The 21813-nt window shown below is 37.3% G+C and overlaps 1 protein-coding gene across 4 annotated transcripts; it reads left to right on the forward strand.

The window, feature by feature from the left end:
* On the forward strand, window positions 1-15514 carry LOC132627570 (uncharacterized). Of its 4 annotated transcripts, none has more exons than XM_060342976.1 (12): window positions 1-262; window positions 508-671; window positions 3117-3234; window positions 4295-4391; window positions 5330-5436; window positions 6979-7101; window positions 7434-7587; window positions 8617-8677; window positions 8772-9154; window positions 9707-11276; window positions 13049-13439; window positions 14949-15514. In XM_060342976.1, exons 2-11 carry the CDS (start codon window positions 544-546, stop codon window positions 13293-13295), a joined length of 2988 nt encoding a protein of 995 aa, XP_060198959.1. In that variant the 5' UTR covers window positions 1-262; window positions 508-543; the 3' UTR covers window positions 13296-13439; window positions 14949-15514. The 4 variants fall into 4 exon arrangements, with proteins under 4 accessions (XP_060198959.1, XP_060198960.1, XP_060198961.1 ...); XM_060342977.1 differs by having other exon boundaries at window positions 13049-13431; XM_060342978.1 differs by lacking the exon at window positions 1-262 and adding an exon at window positions 2342-2640 and having other exon boundaries at window positions 534-671.
* Window positions 15515-21813: the final 6299 nt, after the last annotated feature.

The raw sequence follows: 21813 nt of genomic DNA on the forward strand, positions 1-21813 counted from the left end.
AATTCAAAAGCTATTTTACTAAAAGTACTTATACCAGTTTTAAGAAGTTTGATGATGAAACGACATGTCATGTAAATACAACGACGACTAACGGCGTAACGGTGTGCCGGCAAACAGGAAAATTAAGAAAGAGTTAGTGGGTCCCACTTTCGTCCCTTTCTGCAATTACTTGTCGCCCACCATTCTTCAGATCTTCACTTCTCTTCTCTTCTTCTGATTCAGCTCACAGGATCCGACCCGATTACAGTCGATCCGAATTCAGGTAACTCACTGCTATTAAAATTGAAGAGTCAATGGTAGAAATATGTGATCGAGCACTGTGAATTGTTGTAGTTACTAATGTTGAAAATGTGAATTTTGAGGTATGCTAATAGTGAACTTTAAGATCAGTCACTTGTGCTCACCGCTTTTAAGTCAAGAGTAAATTAATCGATGTGATCGAGTACTGTGAACTGTTGTAGTTACGATGTTGAAAATAAGTATGTACTTAATAGTGAACAATTTCAGGGACTAGGTAGTTGGAGAGTAGTGAGGAAAATTACAATGCAGCGAATACCGGCTACAATTGAGGAACAGTTGGTAATAAAAGCAATCAAAGAAGAATGTCCATGGGAGAATCTTCCGAAACGGCTTCAAGCCACATTAAATTCCAGAGAAGATTGGCACAGAAGGTTTGTTTGTTTGTTTCAGTTTTTCCAAATCATGTTGTGGAGCTTACTGTTTTTGTCCAATTTTATTGTTGAAAGCTATTATTAATTCTACTCAGCATGTTTATGTTACATTTTGATTCACTCAAGATAAATCATGTTTACGGTGGAGCCTACTGCTTTCGTCCTATTTTGTGGTTGGAGCTATTATTAATAATCGCAGTAATTCAACTAAGCATGTTTATGTTACTTCGCTAGTTATGTCACTTTGATTCACTCAGGATTTTGTTGTGTCTCATATCAAAGGCAAAAGATGAAAGCTTATAAATATATTTGTGTTGAAGACATAATTAAGTAAAGCTAAGTGTCATATGTAATAGTTTAAGCTTTTAGATGAGGTGGTCATACTTCAACATAGTATTAGAGCAGAGATTATGGTTTTGAATCTCACATCATCCTCTGTAAAAAAAAAAAAAAAAGTGCTTGACCCATGAGAAAGAATGAGGCTTGTCAGCACATGACGGCATGAGTTGAAGATGTAATTGAGTAAATAAAAGTGTGTCAACTCTAACCGCTTAACCTTTTAAATGGGGTGGTTACACTATTCAACAATTGCAATGAAAGAAAATATGTTCGGAGGGGGATTTTAGGATGACGCAATGCAGTCAACTTTCTAGCATGCTTGAAGTTCAGTGTCACAAATCTATTTGAACTTGTGTAGGATTTATTGACTTCGGGTGTAACTTTTTGTATGAGCTTCTGCAATTAAGTATGAAGTCAACAGGTCTACATGAGGCTATCACTCTTGGACGAACTTGTAATGATGCGTAATGAGTTTGGAATAATTGTGTTTATTAGGACAGCCTAGGTTCATCTCAAAGTGGAATGCTAAACAGTTGTGAGTGGTGAGATAGTTCATTTTCTTAAGATGAACGTTTGACGTCTGGTGTTAAAGTTAGGAGGTCAACCACCTGTAACATTTCATGAACACTCTTTTTGAACTTTAAGGATAAAGTTTGATCCCAAGAATGTGCATTTTGTGATCATTAATCCACTTTTATATTATTGTGTTGTGGTTTAACATCGTGGACTCACTGTAAGTTGACTATTTGTACACTGGACCTACCACAACCCTCTTCATTTATTTTGACTAGGACCGGAAATGCGACCTTCACACAAGTGAATTCACATATAGAGAACCCCTAAATGGGTCCGAATAGAGCAGGTTATATAGAGGATTCATACCGCCGCCAACTGGTTTGGGATTGAGGATTTTTTTTTTTTTTTTTTGATAAGGTAATATTTTTTTAAAACAAAAAAAGTAAAACAAGTACCAAGATGGTACAGGATACAAAAGTCCGAGTACCACCACTGACACGACAAAACTACGAATCTCCTATCTCTTGTAGAAAGTTCATATATTGCTCCATATTTTCCATGACACTCCATTTACACCAATTGAGGATTAGTTGATTGATTGGTTAACTGGTATAGCATTGCCAACTCCGTATTGACGCCTCACTACTATTTTCATTATTCTTTCATTTTTAAATTAACGGCTAAGCTATTTCATAACCTGAGCTTTCCTTAACCAGCTGACCTTACTTTGTAACATTAGCCTCTCTTTCTTTGTAGTTTTCTAGTTCGACTAAGTGACTTCGTAACCTCAACGTGGTACTTTTTTTCTTATGCAGCATAGGCCTTCACCACTTCAAACGGACGCTTCCACCCCTCTTTTTTTGAATTAGAAAGGGCAGGGTCTTACTTATTCAGGGGGATGAAAGAGAAATAAAGGGATCAAATGGCTTTATGATTGGAGAGAGAAGGGGCGTGTCGGTGGGGGAACCCGTAGGAAGGGGGGATGACCCATTGAATTCACATCAGAAATCGGCAACACGAACACAAACGAAATCTTGAATTGCGTATAAAAAGAAAACGAACCACTTCTATTCTCAATTCTAGATCATTATCTGGAATAGTATAACCGTCAAAAGTGAGTGATTGTTCATCGGAACTCTTATAGTCCGATAGTCATAAGGTAGGATTAACGCCCGTCTCCCCACTAACTGTACTTGCAGGTTTCCCTACAAAAAGCTCTCCATGCCTACTCTTAGAAAAAACACTAGTTTTCTTTAGTTAGGTAATTCTCCCGACCGTAAGACCCTTGGCAAACTGCACTCTAATATCTTGTTTCATGAAGTTTTGAATTAGGTTTAGGCGAGATAAGATACACCACTCTAATATCTTGTTTCATGAAGTTTTGAATCAGGTTTAGTATTTTTGTTGTGTACGACGATCAATAAGAGTGATCACTATTAGAATTTGGAATACATAAACTGATTCAGGGCTAAATATGATACTTGTAAATGCTTCATTATAGATAATTCTTTGCTCATGGACCATCACCAGCTATTCTTGCATTTAGTAATTTACGTTGCTTCTATATTCTACTGACTGGGGTTTATGCAGGATAATTGAACATTGCATAAAGAAGAGACTCATGTGGAATACTTGCTTTGCTCGTAAAGTGTGTAGAGAAGCTGAATACTATGAAGAAATGTTGCGGTATCTCCGAAGGAACTTGGCGGTGTGTATTATGTGGAAATTGTTTCTCATCCTTTTTACTATAAAGTTGTTGATAGAGATATTACTCAAAAAAAAAAAAAAGTCCGGCTAAGAAAAAGTAGTGACAATGAAAGAAGAAAAAAAATGTTTTTAACTAATATAAATTTTTTCCTTAGAAGATTCTTGTTCTATACAAGAAGAAGACACATTTTTAGATGCCTATTCTGATTAATAAGGACAGAGTTCCAACTAAAGAAGCTATTTACTTTTCAATGTTTCAATCAGTTTATATCTCATGACATGTTTTACATTTTGAAATCATTATTCATGTGATATATCTCCAACTTAGACAATCATATGTTTTTCGTGACTCAAGAGTGTGCATAGCTCCTTAAGTTCTTATGTAGTGAATACTAAAAATGTGTATCGTTTTAATCGTGAATTATCTTTTCAATTTTTCACTGTATTGGTTTCGGAGATATAAATTGCAAGTCATTAGAAAGTCGGTTGAAGTCATAAAGTACGCTTGTTTTTGTTGTGAGAGATGGTAATCAAAAGAATTAGGCAGAGACAATACTTAGCATCAACTGAATAAGAAAGACTTATGATCAACTGTTTTATAGTCTCTTTGCTTCTTTTTTTTTTTTTTTGGGTTGGGGGGAACTAAAAAGAATTGTGCGTATTAGAACTTTTGGACATAGTTAGGGCCCTTGCTTTTGGACTGAAGTACATATGTACCTACATAGACTCCTTCACTTTTTGATCCTGGTTTTTTGTTTTTTTATTTGTTCTCTATTTGTTTTTGATGCTTCTGAAGCATACAATTCTATAAACAGAGTTGGTGCACTTTCTTCTTATTTAATCTCCTGATATTAAAGATGACATGTCATCAATTAGAGAAATTATTAGTAGAAGAGAGAAGAAATTAGAGTAAAAGATGTACAGGTGAAGATAATGAGAAATTTTAGTCAAAGCCTGATTCTTTGTTTCCTTCAAGACATGTCAAAGTTATGCCTTGGATATGCACCTTAGGAGTTGGGACTACTGCAGAATAATTTAATGTCATTATGTTCTATTTGCAGCTTTTTCCATATCACCTTGCCGAGTATGTTTGCCGTGTCATGAGGGTGTCTCCTTTCAGATACTACTGCGACATGATTTTTGAAGTCATGAAAAATGGTATAGCCTCCTGTCATTTTAGTTCAGAATTGACTTTTGAGGGTGTATTTTCTTTTCTCTAACTTAAAGTATAGAGTCTGATGCTGTATAGCATACTTGGATTATGTCCTAAATTCTCTTTGCTTAAGATGATTGCACTTTTCAACAAAAAAAATTAAAGCTTTCCTCTGGACGGTTGTGCAAGTTTATATCCAGCTTAAATGCTTGCACTTTTACTAACTAATCTGCTCCTGAACCAAATTTTTCAGCAGCATCCCCCCCCCCCCCCCCACCCGCGTCTGACTACTGCAGTATGAGCATCAGGAATGCTCATTAAAGTCCATTTGATGTGTTCCTCTTGTATATGTTTTTGCGCAGTCTTTGTCAATAAAAGATGGTCCTACATCTCGTTTTGACACATTTGATTAGGCATGGAGTTTAAGATATTAATTTGACTGGTGTATTATGTTAGTAATAATGGATAACAATATTAAAGCAATGGTTAACAAGTCTGGTAGATGGAGACATACCTCAGCTTAAATAACTGAATAGTTAAATATTTGGACTCTTGAAACTTTTGAAAGTTGTAAGATGATATTGTTTGTGGAATAAGTTAACATTTTTGGACATTTCAAAACAGAGAGGATGTGATATAAATTAATATGGTGGGAATATTTACTCATCTTTAATTAGCATACTCTAGCAGTGTCATATACTCTATGTTGCGCTATATAGTCTCTTTATTAAAAATAATTACTGAACATGTGCCTTTGAAGAATTATTGTCAAATGTTTATACCAAGATTTCCTCGCAGTTTTCTGCATTTGACTGTTGATTCTATGCATAATTGGATTACAAATGTTAACGTGTCCTTACTTCTTGCTCCGCAGAAATTTCAGGTTCTTTGCAATTGATACAAGTCTAATGGGGTTTCTGACTCTCTGTTATGATGAATGCAGAACAACCCTATGACAGCATCCCAAATTTTAGTGCTGCAGATGCCTTACGGCTTACTGGAATTGGAAGAAATGAATTTATTGACATCATGAACAAGTGCAGATCTAAGGTATGGTCAAATAAAAGTTACCAGTGTTCGAATTTATTGTGACAGATTTTCATAAAGATTTTGATGTTCCTTGAAAGCAAGCTTTCTTAAACTTATAAAATTTAAGGAGTAGAATAGAAAATCAGAGTCCTGAAGTTGGTCTTTTTGGGAGGTTCTGTAGGATTTTTACCAGGTTTAAAACTGTTTTATGGTGTTTAGAATTAGGGTTATTTCGTGATGTCTTACTCTGTCATGATATTAGGGTCTTTGCAGAATAGTTTTGACTCATTATTTATGTATTCTGTTACTTAACACAAAAGCTGCCATTTCACAGATTATTGATGTTTCCATTGCTGCTTAATTTATCTCTTTTAGAGAATAGAATCCATCGTTATTTCTCAATTTCCTTTTGCTGTTAGTTTTCTCCACTGCTTGCTGCATCAAGCCAACAAATATGCTTGCAACTTTTACTAGCAATTACATTATCCATGATGTGGACTTTCTTGGCACATGATCAATTTCGCTTGCTGTTGGAAAAGAAAATTCTTTCCCATATTTTTTCACTGCTTCTGAATTACCTTCGAAGTTCTTCCCTTTGTCCTGGTTTAGATGGCATACTAGCTTGGAGCGGAAATTTTAATAGAAGTGATTAGACTAGTGAAACCCTCCAATGTTGCCCTTTAACTGAATAAGGTGATCATGTACGGTGGACCCACCAACATTAGTTACCAGCAGCAATCATTCTTGAGTTTAGTTTCTGCTAACCCATACACAAGTATGCCCACTTTCATGATCTCTTTGTGATAAATCAGAATCTTATTGACAACACACCGTGAATCCATGATGGTGTTACAACTATGTATCAAGATGCCCTCTGGGCTTCAAGTGGCAAAGGTTGAGGGATTTGACACCACACACTTAGGTCACAGGTTCGAGCCTTGCCCCATGCAAACTAAGCTTTGTATTGAAGTTGAGAAGGATAGAGGGGTGGACCCATTATCTCTGAGTTTCGAAGGCTGCAGTTGGTCCTAAGGGTTGCCCCGGACAGATTTCTCGGTCCAATAGAAATATATAGAGATGAAGATTGGCTCAACTACCGTTAGCTAACAAATTGTTCCAGTCATCTATACAAGTGGGAATCTTCTCTTTACATCAAAAGAATACACGAAACAGAAATTCTTTCAAAGTTAGCTATATCCATTTCACTATCATGAAACAATCTTCTATTTCTTTCTTCACAAACTGTCTAAAAAAAAAAAACATAATGGTATAGTTCTCCCGACAGCATTCCAGTCCTTCCAGAAGTTTTGTAGATCCTCCTGCTTGTTATCTCCTCTTTTCTGGGGTAATTCAAAAGAGGAAAGTACCAACACCGAGAGAATATGATACACGTTTTGTCTTGAAAGATAAATGAAGGGTGCTGGTTGAATACCTTTGTCCTTTTGCTCAAATTGGTTGGTGTTCAGGGAAGATCTATTTATAATCTCACCCTTATAAGCTGCTAATCTAGGACTTTTCTTCTTGTTTGTTTAATTTAATTTCAGTTATTTTGGATCTTGGCAGAAAATTATGTGGAAGCTAAACAAATCAATAGCGAAAGAACTATTGCCTACACAACCAGTGGACTTTGTTATTGAGCCATGGTGGGGAGTTTGTCTTGTCAACTTTACCCTAGAAGAATTCAAGGCAAGTTGACATCTCGTTCAATTACTCACATTATTGAAGCGTCTTAGCTTTTATTAGTGAAAAATTAAATTATTTGACATGCACCCAACGGTGTGGAGAAAAACTCACCAGAGGCAAAAATTACTGGGCGATTTCTTTCCATCGGCCTCAGCCTTGGTAGGCAGAGTAACCTGGTACCTGCACTGGTGGGAGATAGTAGGTACCCGCGGGAATAGTTGAGGTGTATGCAAGCTGACCCGAACACCACCATCATAAAAAAGATAAATTATTTGACTTTCTGACGTTGTAATTGATATATGAGTTTTGTCCTCCTTTTGTTCTCTTTTTCGTAGAAACTGACTGAAGAAGAAACGGCAACAATAGATAAAATCTGCAAGGAAGAAGCAAGCTCTTTCATTCTTTTTGATCCTGAAATTGTAAAGGGGCTTCATCGACGAGGACTAGTCTATTTTGATGTTCCTGTCTATCCTGATGATCGTTTTAAAGGTAATTCGAACATTTAGACAACTTTTTTGTTTCTATTTGTAATATTTTGAAATAAATCTATCAAAGTTTACTGCTCTTGGTTGTTCTTTCTTTGTTTTTTGTTCTTTTCACCATCATCTAGTACATTACATGGGAGTTAATGGATATTGCATCTCAATTTTAAATTCATGTGAGCTCTTTCCGAATTCCAAGCACCTACGAAGTGCAGAATAAAGTTGGTATTCTTTAACTTATCTTTTTCTTGGATCTAGTTGGTCCTATCCTCGAATCCTGTGCAAGCAAATATCTTAAGTAGTCTATTGATATTTGAGTTCGATTGCTTTTTCTACAACATGATGGCTTGTATATATCATGTTCATGTAAATTAATCCCGACTCCTTTCCCAAATTTTGCATTAATTTTCCTAAATTAGTCTGCGGTTAGGTCTACTTAAACCTTCCAATTGTAACCAAACAAAAACTTGCGTCTAACTTCTGAATTACTTTCCCACTCCACGTATTGGAGCTGTGAGTTTGCATTCTGGAGAAAATATTTACTTGGCTATCAAGTCTCTTTGACAATTAAACTGAAACATATTTACCAAATAAAAGAACCTTCGCTCGTACATAAGGTGATATTTTTGATGTTCCAAAAAGACCTTACTTATACTAAGAAGGGAAAAGAGTTCCGAATGGAGCCTTATTCATCCCACAAATGCAATTGTTGCTTAATTTATCATGGTCAAGATACCCATATATATGTCTTCCATGACCAATTGGCCGTAATTCATATTTTACTATTAGAGTTTTGATGCTCTTCATATAGAATAAAACATCATGTCTTGCTGAATTAGAAATTGAGCTTTTGCTAGAGATGAAGTCTGAAACAATTTGTTGAATGAAGAGATGGCACTCTTTCATACCTGTGGTTTAACTGTTCGTTAGTATATAATCATATATCAAATAAATTCTGCCTATGCTCGCACTTTTGTGCTATCTGTTGAATCCTTTCATCTGAGACTTTAGGTTGTTCATACACAAAATTTTGCAGTTTCAAGGCTCGAAGGATTTGTATCTAACCGAGAGCAGTCCTATGAAGATCCAATTGAGGAGTAAGGCACTTTCCATTAACTCAGGAATCTCAAATCATATTTCCATATGGTATACACAGTGGTCTATATGTAATATGTCACCTTCATTATCCAGGTTGCTGTATGCTGTTTTTGTGGTTTCAAGTGAGAATTCAACTGTTGCTGAATTGGCTGCAACATTACAGGCTGATCTTTCTCAACTTCAAGCAGCTGCATCTTTTGCTTGCCGATTGGGTTGGGCTGTCAAACTAATAGACCCAGCATCTATTCTGCAAGACCTTAATGTTCCAGGGTCACCTAAGAGCCTTCTGAGTGACGAGGAAGATGGTTCTCATGCCAGCTTGGGCTCGGCAAACGTGTCCGCTGATGGCAGTGCTTTTCAGCAAGTAGACATTCCATGGACAGAAAATAATAGCAGGACTTCTGGTTATGCTCGGGTTGCTTTTCTTGTTGATGCTAATATAACCTCTTATCTTATGATGGGATCTGTATCACCAGGTTTCTCTTCTCTCAACTGTATTTTCGTGTTCCTTATTCTGATAACCTTGACAAACCCCATAAAATAAATAGGTCCTTGAATGGTGATTCACTTCCATTCATTATACCTAATGCATCATAAAAAGCAATTTTCAACTGTTGTTTGTAAACAAAGTGGAGTTTTTCTGATACGTATACCTACTGAAGTTTCTGTTGTGGATGTTATGACTGGTTTATGTCAGCTGCAACTATTTATGTTTCTCGAAGTTCCTAATGAACTGCTACCGAGTTACTGCCAAGGAACAGTATAGTTATATGAAAGCCAGTTTTTCTGCAAGGAGAAAGCTTGGTTTATTCTTGGGGAACATGCCAGATCTTCCCAAAAAAAGTTTTAGTGATGTAATTAGAGATTAGCATCTTTCTGCCGCAGCTCAAGATTGTTTGTTCTGGGTTTAGGGCACCTTTCTTTTGCAGCTCAAAAATCTTTTCCCTGTTTAGGTTGTAAGGACCTTACTTTTGCTCCGCAATATCTTCTGCAATGCATTTTTGAACTCTGAAGTAACCGTTTTGCAGGTCTAAAATCTCATGCGGTGACTTTGTATGAAGCGGGAAAACTAGGTCATGCTAGTATAGCAGATCTTTGTAAAGATTTGGGCACACTCGAGGGGACAAAATTTGAAGGTGAACTGCAAGAGTTTGCCAATCATGCGTTTAGCCTTCGGTGCGTCCTGGAATGTCTAACATCAGGTGGGGTTCCAGCTGAAGAAATAGAAAAGACCGGCACTATGTCTTCAAGAAGTGAGGATGCTAATTCAATGGCAAAGGATATTTCGTTTTCTGAAAAATCAGAAGATAACCCTGAAGATATGTCTGAGCTAAATGATGAAGGTTTGCTAAATTCTGAAACACCCAAAGTGCCTAAGAATGAAGAAACTCTATCAGGAACAAAATCTGAAGAAACAAATCAATCATACTGGGAGTTAAAACAGGATATCAGTTCTGAGACTGATGAGAAATCAGGATCTGCTGACAACTTTGATTCTGATAAAGTGGTGAAGAAACAGATAAAATACCGCGTGGATATACTCCGCTGTGAAAGCTTGGCTGCTCTGTCACCTGCTACTTTAGATCGTCTGTTTTTGCGTGACTATGACATTGTTGTATCCATGGTTCCCCTTCCCCCTTCTTCAGTTTTGCCTGGACCAAAAGGCCCCGTTCATTTTGGACCTCCCTCCCATTCGTCTATGACACCCTGGATGAAATTGGTGCTATATTCTGCTACAGCTTTCGGACCTCTATCAGTTGTTCTGATGAAAGGTCACGTGTTAAGAATGCTTCCTGCGCCATTAGCTGGCTGTGAGAGAGCACTTCTATGGTCATGGGATGGATCTTCCATTGGAGGTTTGGGAGGGAAGCCTGAAGGGAATTTGGTAAAAGGAAGTATACTTTTACATTGTATAAACTCACTAATCAAGCATTCTGCTGTCCTAGTGCTTCCCCTCAGCAGATATGATCTTGATGAGGCAGGAAAAGTTGTTACGTTGGATATTCCCCTGCCCTTGAAGAACTCTGATGGTTCAACAGCTCAAGTAGCAGAGGAACTAGGACTGTCCTCCAAAGAAACTTTCAATCTGAATTCGCTATTAGCTTGTCTGTCTAACAAACTTAATTTTTGGACTATTGGTTTTATTCGCCTGTTAAGACTTTACAAAGATAGAGTCCAAGAAAATAGTGCACCTGATGATGAGAAGTATGAATGGGTTCCACTAAGTGTAGAATTTGGTATTCCACTGTTTAGTCCAAAGTTGTGCAATAGTATATGCAAGAGATTAGTTTCATCACAACTACTCCAAACAGATTTATTTGGAGAGCACCATGATGCAATGCAAGAGTTAAGAAAGAAATTGCGAGATGTTTGTGCTGAGTATCAGGCCACAGGTCCAACAGCGAAGCTCCTTTACCAGAAAGAGCGGCCAAAGGAATCATCCCGGCATCTTATGACCTATGCAAGTGGAAGGTGGAACCCCATTGTTGATCCTTCTTCTCCTATTTCTGGTGTCTCTAGCGAACACCACAGACTAAAACTTGCCCATCGACAGCGATCTCGAACAGAAGTTCTGAGTTTTGATGGCAATATTCTGAGGTGCATTTTGATCAATCTCTCTTACATTTCGCAGATTGATTTTTTTCTGAGAATGGTAACTTTTAATTAAAGAAACATCAAGCACAAAAGAGTGTTGATGAGTGTAAAACCAAGATAGAAACTCCAAAACAGTGAATAAAAACTTAAGCACTCTCCCTGACTAGACAAAAACTTACAGGGATGCTATGACATCAATTATGGATTCACTATCATTTACAGGACATCGTTTACTCCAAAAAAGAAAAAGCAATATACAATTTAAATTCGATTTTCTGTGTGGAGTCCTTTGTATCCTCAAACCACCTAGTGTTCCTTTCTTTCCAAACTGTCCACCAAATGCATGCAGGAATGAGTTTCCACCAGTCCTTTTGCTTAACCTCTTCAACCAGGCATATTCTCTGCATATTCCAACTCAGACCAACCATGCTAAAAAACATATGCCATAACTGGGCTGTGACAATACAATGCAGAGACAGATTAGAGTTACCTTCAGCTTCTTTTTCACTTAAATAACATCTGGAAATCAGCTGGTAGCCCTTCTCATTAGTCTATTTTGAGTCAGACATGCTTTCCTACCCACTAGCGAAACAAAGCATAATACCTTAAAAGGTGCATTGACTTTCCAAAACTGTCTCCATCACCAATTCCCATCATCTTGGTGGATTCCCAGCATAATGTTATGAGCTGATTTAACTGAAAACAACTTGGAGCTTGATCCTTTCCATGCCAAAGAGTCTTCACTATCTGTGAGGCCTTGTATCTGCTCCAATTGATTCAACAAACCAGCAGCCTTTCTAACTTCCCAATCATTTAATCATCTTCTAAAGTTCATATTCAACCCTTGTTGCCCTCGTCTCTTCCATTGTAGCATGGGGATCAACTGCTAGCAACTGCTAGCAAAAGTAGAGCAGGGTATTAGTGTTTTAAAAGAACATGCCCTGTCCAGGTATCATCCCAAAGAGCAGTCCTCTCCCATTACCTAATTTGATTTCTGTTTTACTGAAGAAGCATGGCCATATTGCAGATATTGATCTCCAATTGCTCACACTATAAGCAGTTTCGTTCTCCTTTGTGCACAACTGGGAGCGCTGTTCATACTTGGCAAAAATAACCTTCGTCCCTTGGGCCTGATGTTCATTATTATATCTCCATAACCACTTGAGTGAGAGGCTTCTATTCTGTTGTCTCAAGTTTCTGATACCAAGACCTCGTTGAGATTTGCTTAGGGTTCTAATCGTTTATACTTTTATTCCTATATTTTTATATTTAGAATTTCCAACATATTGCACTTAAGCTTTTACAATTAGATGGCCTCTATTGGACATCTACCTGATTGCACATAAAAAATATTTTGTTTAACCTCCCTTATCACAAAAAAAGAAGAAGTTGTTTTAACCTTGAGACTTGGCTTGTGTTGCTTGAACAGTTATAAATGACTGCTAAGTTTTTAGAATATTGAGTGAGTCTAACATCCTTCACTTTGGATCCTTTTCTCAGTTGATACTTCATGGCAATCTACACTCTGCAAGATATGCCTCTATAGAATCTGGATAACTCATTGCACCTGAAAAAAATGAGGATGGATTACAAAGGTTCCTTAACAAGAACAGTAGTAAAACCAATCCATAGGATAATTTGCTGTAGTGAATCATTTTTAGACGCTTGTGTAACTTTGTTTCTGAAGCAGAAAGGCATTGCTGAAAATTCGGAATGGCTCATATATTTTCCTCTTTCTAAGTTTCTGTAATCATGCTTTTCAAATGAACTTGCAGATCATATGCTCTGACCCCCGTTTACGAGGCTGCCACCAGGCCAGTTGAGGAATCTCCCTCAGTAACTACTGCTAAGGTTGAAAAAGATGATGCTGAGAATAAAGAAGAGATTTATCCTGGTGTAAACCTTCTATTTGATGGATCTGAGCTGCGTCCATTTGAGATAGGTGCTTGTTTGCAGGCTCGTCAACCTGTGTCTTTAATTGCTGAGGCCTCTGCAACATCTGCTATTTTTTCAGTCAAATAGGGTTAACAAGGGATATCTTCAATGTTTATGTAAGAAAGAAGTGCTCTAGTGACCAAATTTTCGAGAGTATCATTGGCTACCGGACCGTGCTTTGCTATTGTCTGTCCTTACATTGACTTGATGACAACATGGGAAGGTATTGAGGTAACAAAAGAAACTTTGCGAATTTCTTCTGTTTTAGCTATGCTTGTACTAAAAAGTGAATCTCGACCTGCTAGAGGTGCTAGGCTGCTAGCTACTTCAAAGTCAAGTATTGTAGGTCCAAAAACATGTAATCTCAATATCCTTGTTATACCTAAGTCTATTTTTGACTCTATTTGAGCTACAATATCTGTTTTGTTTCCTTGTTGAATCTTTTGTACTTCATGACCTTCTAGAATTTGTGTCAGATGAGGTGCTTATCTGTTACTTCTTACTAACACAGAGAGTGCTGTCGTGCAACAGTCTGTTGCACATATTCAGAGAAGGTGGTTAATAGGGACTTTTAAGTCAAATGAAGCAAAAAGAGGCTCGAAAGCTTTTTGGAAAGCGAAGCTTCCAGCTACTTGTATCGTATCTTTAAGCTACAAGTTGCTTTAAGTCATGTTATTACCATGTATTTGCTCGGTTTCCAACATATAAGCCTTCTGTCAAGGAAGTAAAGGGTTGATATGAGGCCAAATTCTGCATATTGCTAAGCTTAGCAGTCCCCATTTTTCTTGTTTTCTTCTTTGATCCCCTTTCTCTTTCCCTCATCTTGCCTTCTCTTACATGCTAAGCCTGCAAAGTTCTCATGAACTCTCAAGAATTTTGAGGAGCTGCCATGTTGGAAGTTTTTAATTTTCATAAACCTACAAGTTTTGATCATGTATAGAGATTTTAGTGACTGTTACCTTTCTCAAAAAATGTATTGAACGTGTCATTGCTGGTGAGATCCAGTGTGAAGCTGAAAGTTGCCTGCAGATGCTCACTTGTCACTCTAGGCTTACTGAACCAGTCTTACCACAACTGAGAGCTGTCTTACCGAGGGGCGGAGCTAGCCCTTCGGCCGTGGGTTCGGCCGAACCATATATTTGTATTAAATTTTTATTAAATACGTACAAATTATTAATTTAGAACCCAGTCACTTTAAAGAATTAGTACTTCGAACCCACAAGCTTCAAATCCTGGCTCCGCCTCTGGTCTTACCCATTATTTTTTTAAAAAATAAGAGAACCTCCCCTCGCAATTATTGAGGTACCCCTTCTCAGAAGAGTTTAAACCCTGAGAGGTATTTATGCTCTTTTTTCACCTTTCTTTCATGACTATGATTCATTGATCTGTTGAAAGTACATGTGCCGGTACATTCCTTTGACTCTTTGCTAATGTTCAAAACTAGGATTTGTCTTCTCTTTGTATCATCGGAAGGGCTTTACTGAATGGAGACTGTGTTTTTTCTTTTAAGTAGCTGTTTTTGATTTAGATGGAATACGATACAAAGCTCTAGCTCATGTACTCTTATGGCTAATACTTGGTAGATGTAAAAAATGTAGTACCTTGTTTTCCTTAATTTTGAAATGGATGAAAGAATGGGATATAGGTATCTCTATGCTTCAGTTTGCAAAAGTGTCCTCGTGGTATGTGTCTGTTTACATTACAAGTTGTCTCGACACTTATTTCTTGTTTCACTTGCAGGTGGTGCTTTCAATTTGCGGGACTTTGGTTGATGCGGGTATTATGGTAGGAATTCTGTTATTTGTAGAAGAGAAAACCATGTGTACTCATAGATGGAGCTATGGTCACAAATTAGTCAAGCAACAAAGAGCTGTCGATTCCAATATTGCACATAAGAAATGAATGAAATGAAAGGTGAAAAAATCGAACATTTGTATAATGTATACTATGAAATTAAGGCTTTTGCATAATGACGAACTAAACGAAGATGTTGCTGATGTGCCACATTTATTTCCACGTGTATCTACTGCTATCTGAACATCTCATCAGCTGAGCATTGATGTTTAAGGCTCCATTTTTATTCAAAGGAGCTCGGAGAAACTAAGTTTTGAACATTTGATATGGTGTAATTTAGAAAAAAAAAAGTTAAACATTCAAGGATTGTCAAACGAAGTTGCGATTGCAAACATTTTGCGTTTTGCCTTTTAGTTTTATGGAAAACATATGTGTATATGGTTTTGAGAGAAATTTTTGTGGATGAATTGTGGTATTTAGTTTTATGGAAAAGAAAACAATTATTGTCTGAACATTACCCCCATTTTCATTAATTTGCTAACTTTTGTTTCTAAGATCAAACTTCTGTAATTTTACCCAATGAACTATATATCCATGATGTTTTTCAGGTTAATTGTATGTCAGTGTATTTTCTTGCTCATGGATTTCCTGTTCAATAAATGAAATCTGTTCAAAATAGCTGTCCTGTCCTAGAAAGTCAAAATGGCTCAAGCTCAATAATGCTTCATTGATTTGGCTTTAACATGGTATGTTTCCCATGCATGTACAACATCCTTTTATTGGAATGACATCCCAACTAAATAAAGCAAATATTTTTTAAACTTTCTTTCCAAAGTGTCCATGCTGGGTGAAAGAAGTACAAGCATACTATAGACAAAGAGAGTATGAGAACCAACCCATTTGTTCGGGTAGTTATGGACATTAAATACAAACATCTCACGGTAACCAGATAAAGTGAGATCGATTTTTTCCAGATTGTTAAAGAAACAGTACCAACACCTCTGAGTAATTGGATACGTCAACAACAACTACGTCTCAGTCCCAAATAAGTTGGACTCGGCATAATCGGATACATAAAGATGGTTAAATTGTTGATGGTGAATGATCAGAGCTAGCGGCAAATACAGGATCTTGAATCAGTGAGATCAGACTAAGTACATTTATACTAAATGCATACAGTTTCTTCATAGAGTTTTCAAGATATTTCCTGGTGAAGTTTGGTTGCAACATCTGTTACCACTTTTGGTTTAAGTGGACAACCAGCAAATATACATCTACATAAATTAGCTAATCGACTCTGCGGACAGTATTTTAAGAATCTGTATTGAACATCTTGCCAGTTCACTAAAGGGGGGGGGGGGGGGGGGGGGGGGGGGGTTATTGTACTTGTTCCTGGCTGTTAAAACTAGATCTGATTGTATAGGACTTGATCTTGGTGAGGCAATAGCTTTCCAAGATCATTTCATATCTGTAGATAGTTCCTGGCTGTTAAGATCTGATTGTCTAGGACTTGATCTTGGTGGTGAGGCAATAGCTTTACCAAGACAATGATCATTTCATATATGTAGATATAGTTTGAGCTTTCGAAGGGGAGCCTGCAATGGTAAAGTTGCTTCTGTGTGACCTATAGGTCACGGGTTCGAGCCGTTGAAGTAACCACTAATGCTTGCATTAGGTTAGAATGTCTACGTCACACTCCCTTGCCGTGTGCCCCCTCCCCGGCCCTACTAACGCGAGATACTTTGTGCACCGGACTGCCAATATATAGTTCGAGCTTAAAGCAACAGATTAATTGATCAATTTACAAAATTCGCCCTAAATTCGCCTCTAACAGGAGCAAACGGGACCACTGGCATCATGACATTTGTACTATATGCTGGTTTTGTATTGGATTGCATGTTAGGATCAATTACAGATCATCTGATTGCACATGCTTTGCTCACTCTTCTTGTCGCAACCGAGAAGGTGGGAACATGCAAGATGCTGGTGGGTGGCAAGAATATTATAGGAGAAAATTATGTAGTAAAGTTATCAAAAGGGTACCTTAATTCGTTGTATAAAGTTTGAAGTGAGACAATTTGATAGCTGTAATTCGTCCCTGTTTAAGCAGTAACTTAAGGTAATTTAGAAGATGAATAAGAAAATAGCATTTCACTTCTTCCCTTTGTTGCCTCAAATTGTCCTATAATTTCAGGTTCTTCAAATGAAAACATTATCTCTACACTTTATCGAAATCTTTCCATTATTTTAGCATAAAAAATTAAGACACTTTTTGCCATAATTTATGATCGTTATTGAACATTAACAAAACTTGGTATAGCCTGACTTGACTTACGCTAAATTATACGACTGGTGGTATGAATACATATATTGGCAAATGAGGCCAACTATGTTTTGGCTGGACCATGTTGGAAAATTATACTACCCATTTTGCATGCGTGATTATTGCCTGTTTTTTCATCCAAGTCCCGAGACATTAATGGATATCAAATTTTAATGCATGTTGCATTTGTTATTGCTGGAACTTTTCTAGAATAAATAGTTGTTTAGTTGCAGGAAAACCCTAATAATTGATTTAGTAGAATATTCATTTATTAGTTGTAGTAAAAGTCTAATACTTTAGTTTTAGGAGGAGTTTACTATTTTGTTTATGCAACTATTTAAAGCCCTATAATTAGTAGAAATTAAGAGACAAATTTTTATACATATTTCCAACCTGCTACTAGATGCAACATTTCTTCAAAAATGTTGTTTAAAAAATAATGTTCAACTTTTGTTCTTGTAACTTTTTCCATTTTTTTCTGTTGCTAAGAGATATACTATATAGGTGGTTGAAGGAACTGGATATTACCACTCATTTTTACTATGAAAAATACTTTAAACAACCAAAACCCCACAGTTTAAATTATACTCTCTCTCTCTCTCCACCTTTTTAGACTTAAGGGGAGCATTTATTAGGGGGCCTATTTTATTAAATATATTAACCTTATTAATTATGCTTTAGAGGTCTAGCTTTGACTAGTACGTTGTGTAGTTATTTAAAGGTAAGGATATATTAGAACAAAACAATAAATCTCTCTTTATTTGCTAAAATAAACAAGTAAAAAAGGAAAATTTAATTTAGTATAAAGGACAAGTAAAAGAAACGTGAGAGTATATTATAACCCGTGTAAAAGATGTTCCTTGCATGTATCATGAGCCCGTTTGGATTAGCTAGAAAAAAAAAGTGGCTTTTAAGTATAAGTGCTTAAAATATTTTTTTAAGTGCTGAAAGTTATTTTATAAATAAGCAGTTATGTGTTTGGATAAAAGTGCTTAAAAGGTTTTTAGAAGTAAAGGTAGTATTAGAATTAACAGAAAATATAAGAGATAAAAGGGTAAAGTTGTCGGTCAAACCAAAATGACTTTTAAGCAAAAAAAAAAAAACTGAGGTTAAGCAACTTCTTGGTTTTGGCTTATTTTAAGCATGTTTTAACTTAATTTAAGTTGTTTTCTATTTTTGTCAAACACTCAAATAAATTAAAAATGACTTATAAGCTGATTTGACCAACTTATAAGTCAATCCAAACGGGGTCTATATTGTTACAATTACTAAAGTTTATTGTAATGATACACAGCACATATATCTTAGCGGAAACTAAACGCTTTCCCTCTTAAATTGAAGATGATGGAATTTCTGGCATGGGTGACCTTTTATGTTAAGGTAAAGTCAAGCACAGGTGATGCACAAGTTTGGTAAAAAAAAAAAGGGTATGCACTTGGCTACCTTTCCTTGGTCCTTTTTTAATTTTTGGTGAAGTAAAATAAATAGACATGTTGAACAAGGGGGAATTGAGACACATTCAAACGTTCAAGTAGTTACTTTAGAAGCATTCATGAGTTGGTAGTATGGCCTGTTCTACATTTGACTTTCGTGGACGATTAATTGTATATTTGTAGGTAACTTTGGCCCACACGCTAAGGTAGTTAAGATTATATTGCCTTATGGCTATATCAAGTAAAAGTAATTTGAATTTCATAATATAGAAAACTTGTCGTCAAGATTATGTAATTATGTCAAGTAAATATTGTCAAATAAGTATCCTTTTAAGACTCATGCCAGCAGGCCAAACTTTAATTGCGTTGATTGGATATTCCCACGTAATTTCTCTTAATGGAATCAAAGTACCATTGTCTCATGCACTAAAAACTTGAACTAGTCGTAACTTGTTCAACAACGATAAAATTCAGCTGATTTCTTTTCATTTACCTAACTTTTGGTGGACAAAGTAGATCAAATACTTGTGTTAGAGCCTGTTTAGATGGGCTTATGCCTATAAGCTGCAAACAACTTATAAGCTAAAAAAAATAAGTTGGGGTAGTCTAACTTTTTTTTTTTTTTGCTTATAAGTTGAAAAGCTAAGTCAAATGGGCTCAATTATTTTTTTGAGCTTATTTTAAGCACAAAATGACTTTAAGCTGATCAGCCAAACACTCAAAAAAGCTAAAAACAGCTTATAAGCAACTTATAAGCCAATCCAAACGGGTTCTTAGTGATATAACAAGTACACATTAAAATACTCTGGTGCGCGTAAACTGACCGGAGGACACCGGTAAAAGAACTTGTTCTGCAAATTTCCTACTAGACAAATCCGTTTATCCTGAAATTAGGTAATCAATTGAATTTGTAAGTGAGATATAGGATATGTGGACAAACTTTAATCTATTTTGGTTTTTGAGGGAATATTTATATATGTATGGATTCGTGTACAATGGTTTGTAGATATGAATATATGCGTTAATAACTTGGATAAATACGTTGCATATGTTGCTATGGATGATTAAGTAAAAAGATATTAGAAGAGTGAAGCTAACAATAATACTCCACAGATTCGGACTAAAGAGAAATAATATTTTGACTTGCTATTACAATGCTCTAGATTCCAACAAGCTAACACTTAAAAGTAGGGAAATGTCCCCCATTTATAGTTTTGCCTTATGGTCTTGCATACAACATAAAGCCCTTTATAGAATAAAGAAAACCCTAAAAGGATAAGGCTGGGCCGTATGGTCTGACACCCGTACGATTGGCAATACAATGTAGCAGAACGGTCTTGACGCGTGGCAATTTTGTAACTGATCAACTGGACTAACGACCACAATCAACTTGGTCATGGAGAAACTGGGCTAACGGCCGCGATCAACTTGGTCATGGAGAAACCGGACTGGCTATGATGCCGAGTTTGGTCTGGAGATATCGGACCAAACAGGTTTGCTTTACTTTTCCCAGGTCAGCCGCAGCCGGTGAAATTCCATCTGTTCTAAGGGCAGACTCGGTGACCATGCCTGTCTCTTTTTATCTCCGATCCCCGGTCTCACTGGTTTTGCATATATCCGGTTTTTATCGTATACAGATAGTCCCCACACTTTCCGGACAGTAGTTTTACCGGAGTACCGGCAAGTGGATGAGTCATGAAACCGGTGGTTCCATAAGCCCGTTCTTATTTTTTCATTTTGGCGGGAATAGTTATGTCACGTCCCTCTGCCATCAGCCACATGTCTCACCCCGAACGGCCAACTTTGGCAACCGCCGTAACGCATGTCGTTTCAAATCACGTCTCATTAATGTGAGACACGTGGTATCCCCCGGTTGGCTGGGATCTGTAACCGTCTCGGTCCCATGCCTGTATAAGGCCTTTAACCCCCTCTTTTCACCATTTTCACTTCCCCTTCTTCACTTCTTTCACTCACTGATCCTCCTCCTCTTCCAATTTTCTCCTTTGATCGTGATCATCCCCCTTCCTATTTGTTTCGATCATAAAAAGGCTAACTTTGTCAACTTCTCTACTGCCGTTCTTCTAACTGAAAGTGCTACTTTGCTTCTTCTCTCATTTTGCCATTTTGAAATTTTCTCTCAACTGCTTGTTCACTCTTTATTTTTTGCAACTTGTTCCTTCTCCATCATCGAGTTCACCGAACCTCCTTTTTCATTATCTAATTCAAATGTCTGCCAACACCGAAACCACCTCCCAGGATGTGCCCTCGGTTTCTTCTCAAGGAACCGAGACAACTTAACAACCCAAGGGAAAAACCGTCGTTGAGCCCACTGCTTTGGACATTGTACCATCCAAACTCAACTATAACAAGGAGTTTGAAGTTGAGAAGCCTTCTCCGGTGGCTGATAGAGGGTTTGATGTAAGGCGGTATCCATCGTCCATTACCAAGGACAAACTTGATCAAGTCCGGGCTGATTGCGGATGGGATAACCATCCGGTGCAAGTGTTTGCCCCCGGACCCGACGAATCGATCACCGATCATCGGGAGGGCTTCCTGTACGTCTACACCTATCCTTTTACACTCAAGCTCGACCCCCCAATCGACCCGGTTATCTTGGATATGTGCCAGACATATAATGTAACCTTGGCCTAGATTGGTCCGATAGTTTGGAGGACCGTGGCCTGCCTCCGGCTGTTGGCCAACAACGTGAAGAAGGAGTTTACGATGGCTCACTTCATCCAATTATATTCCTCGAGGTTGTTCCGAGGGGATGTGATAAAGCTCACCAAGCAAAGCCGACACTCAATCTTTTCGAAGATGGATGAAGACAGAGACCGATGTTGGCTAGAGCGCTACGTCCGGGTGAGGATCGCGGACATTATTCCGGCCAACTATATGCCCTTTCCGGAGAGGTGGAATGATAATCGTAAGTTTCTCAGTTCTTTTAATAGCTACCTTTGAATGATTTGTCAAACGCTTGTCCTTTCATGTTAACACGATTTGTCCCCTTCTTTATACCAGCCGTGGCATGGATACCTCCGGCTGTCCGGAACAT

Source organism: Lycium barbarum, chromosome 2, assembly GCF_019175385.1.
Source record: "Lycium barbarum isolate Lr01 chromosome 2, ASM1917538v2, whole genome shotgun sequence".
NCBI lineage: Eukaryota > Viridiplantae > Streptophyta > Magnoliopsida > Solanales > Solanaceae > Lycium > Lycium barbarum.

What these genes read in the sequence shown, in the direction of transcription:
- LOC132627570 (XM_060342976.1), top strand. Translation starts at nt 544, where the DNA reads ATGCAGCGAATACCGGCTACAATTGAGGAACAGTTGGTAATAAAAGCA. An exon ending in AGAGAAGATTGGCACAGAAG is followed by an intron (nt 672 to 3,116) that starts GTTTGTTTGTTT and finishes GGGTTTATGCAG; the next exon opens with GATAATTGAACATTGCATAA. An exon ending in TATGAAGATCCAATTGAGGA is followed by an intron (nt 8,678 to 8,771) that starts GTAAGGCACTTT and finishes TTCATTATCCAG; the next exon opens with GTTGCTGTATGCTGTTTTTG.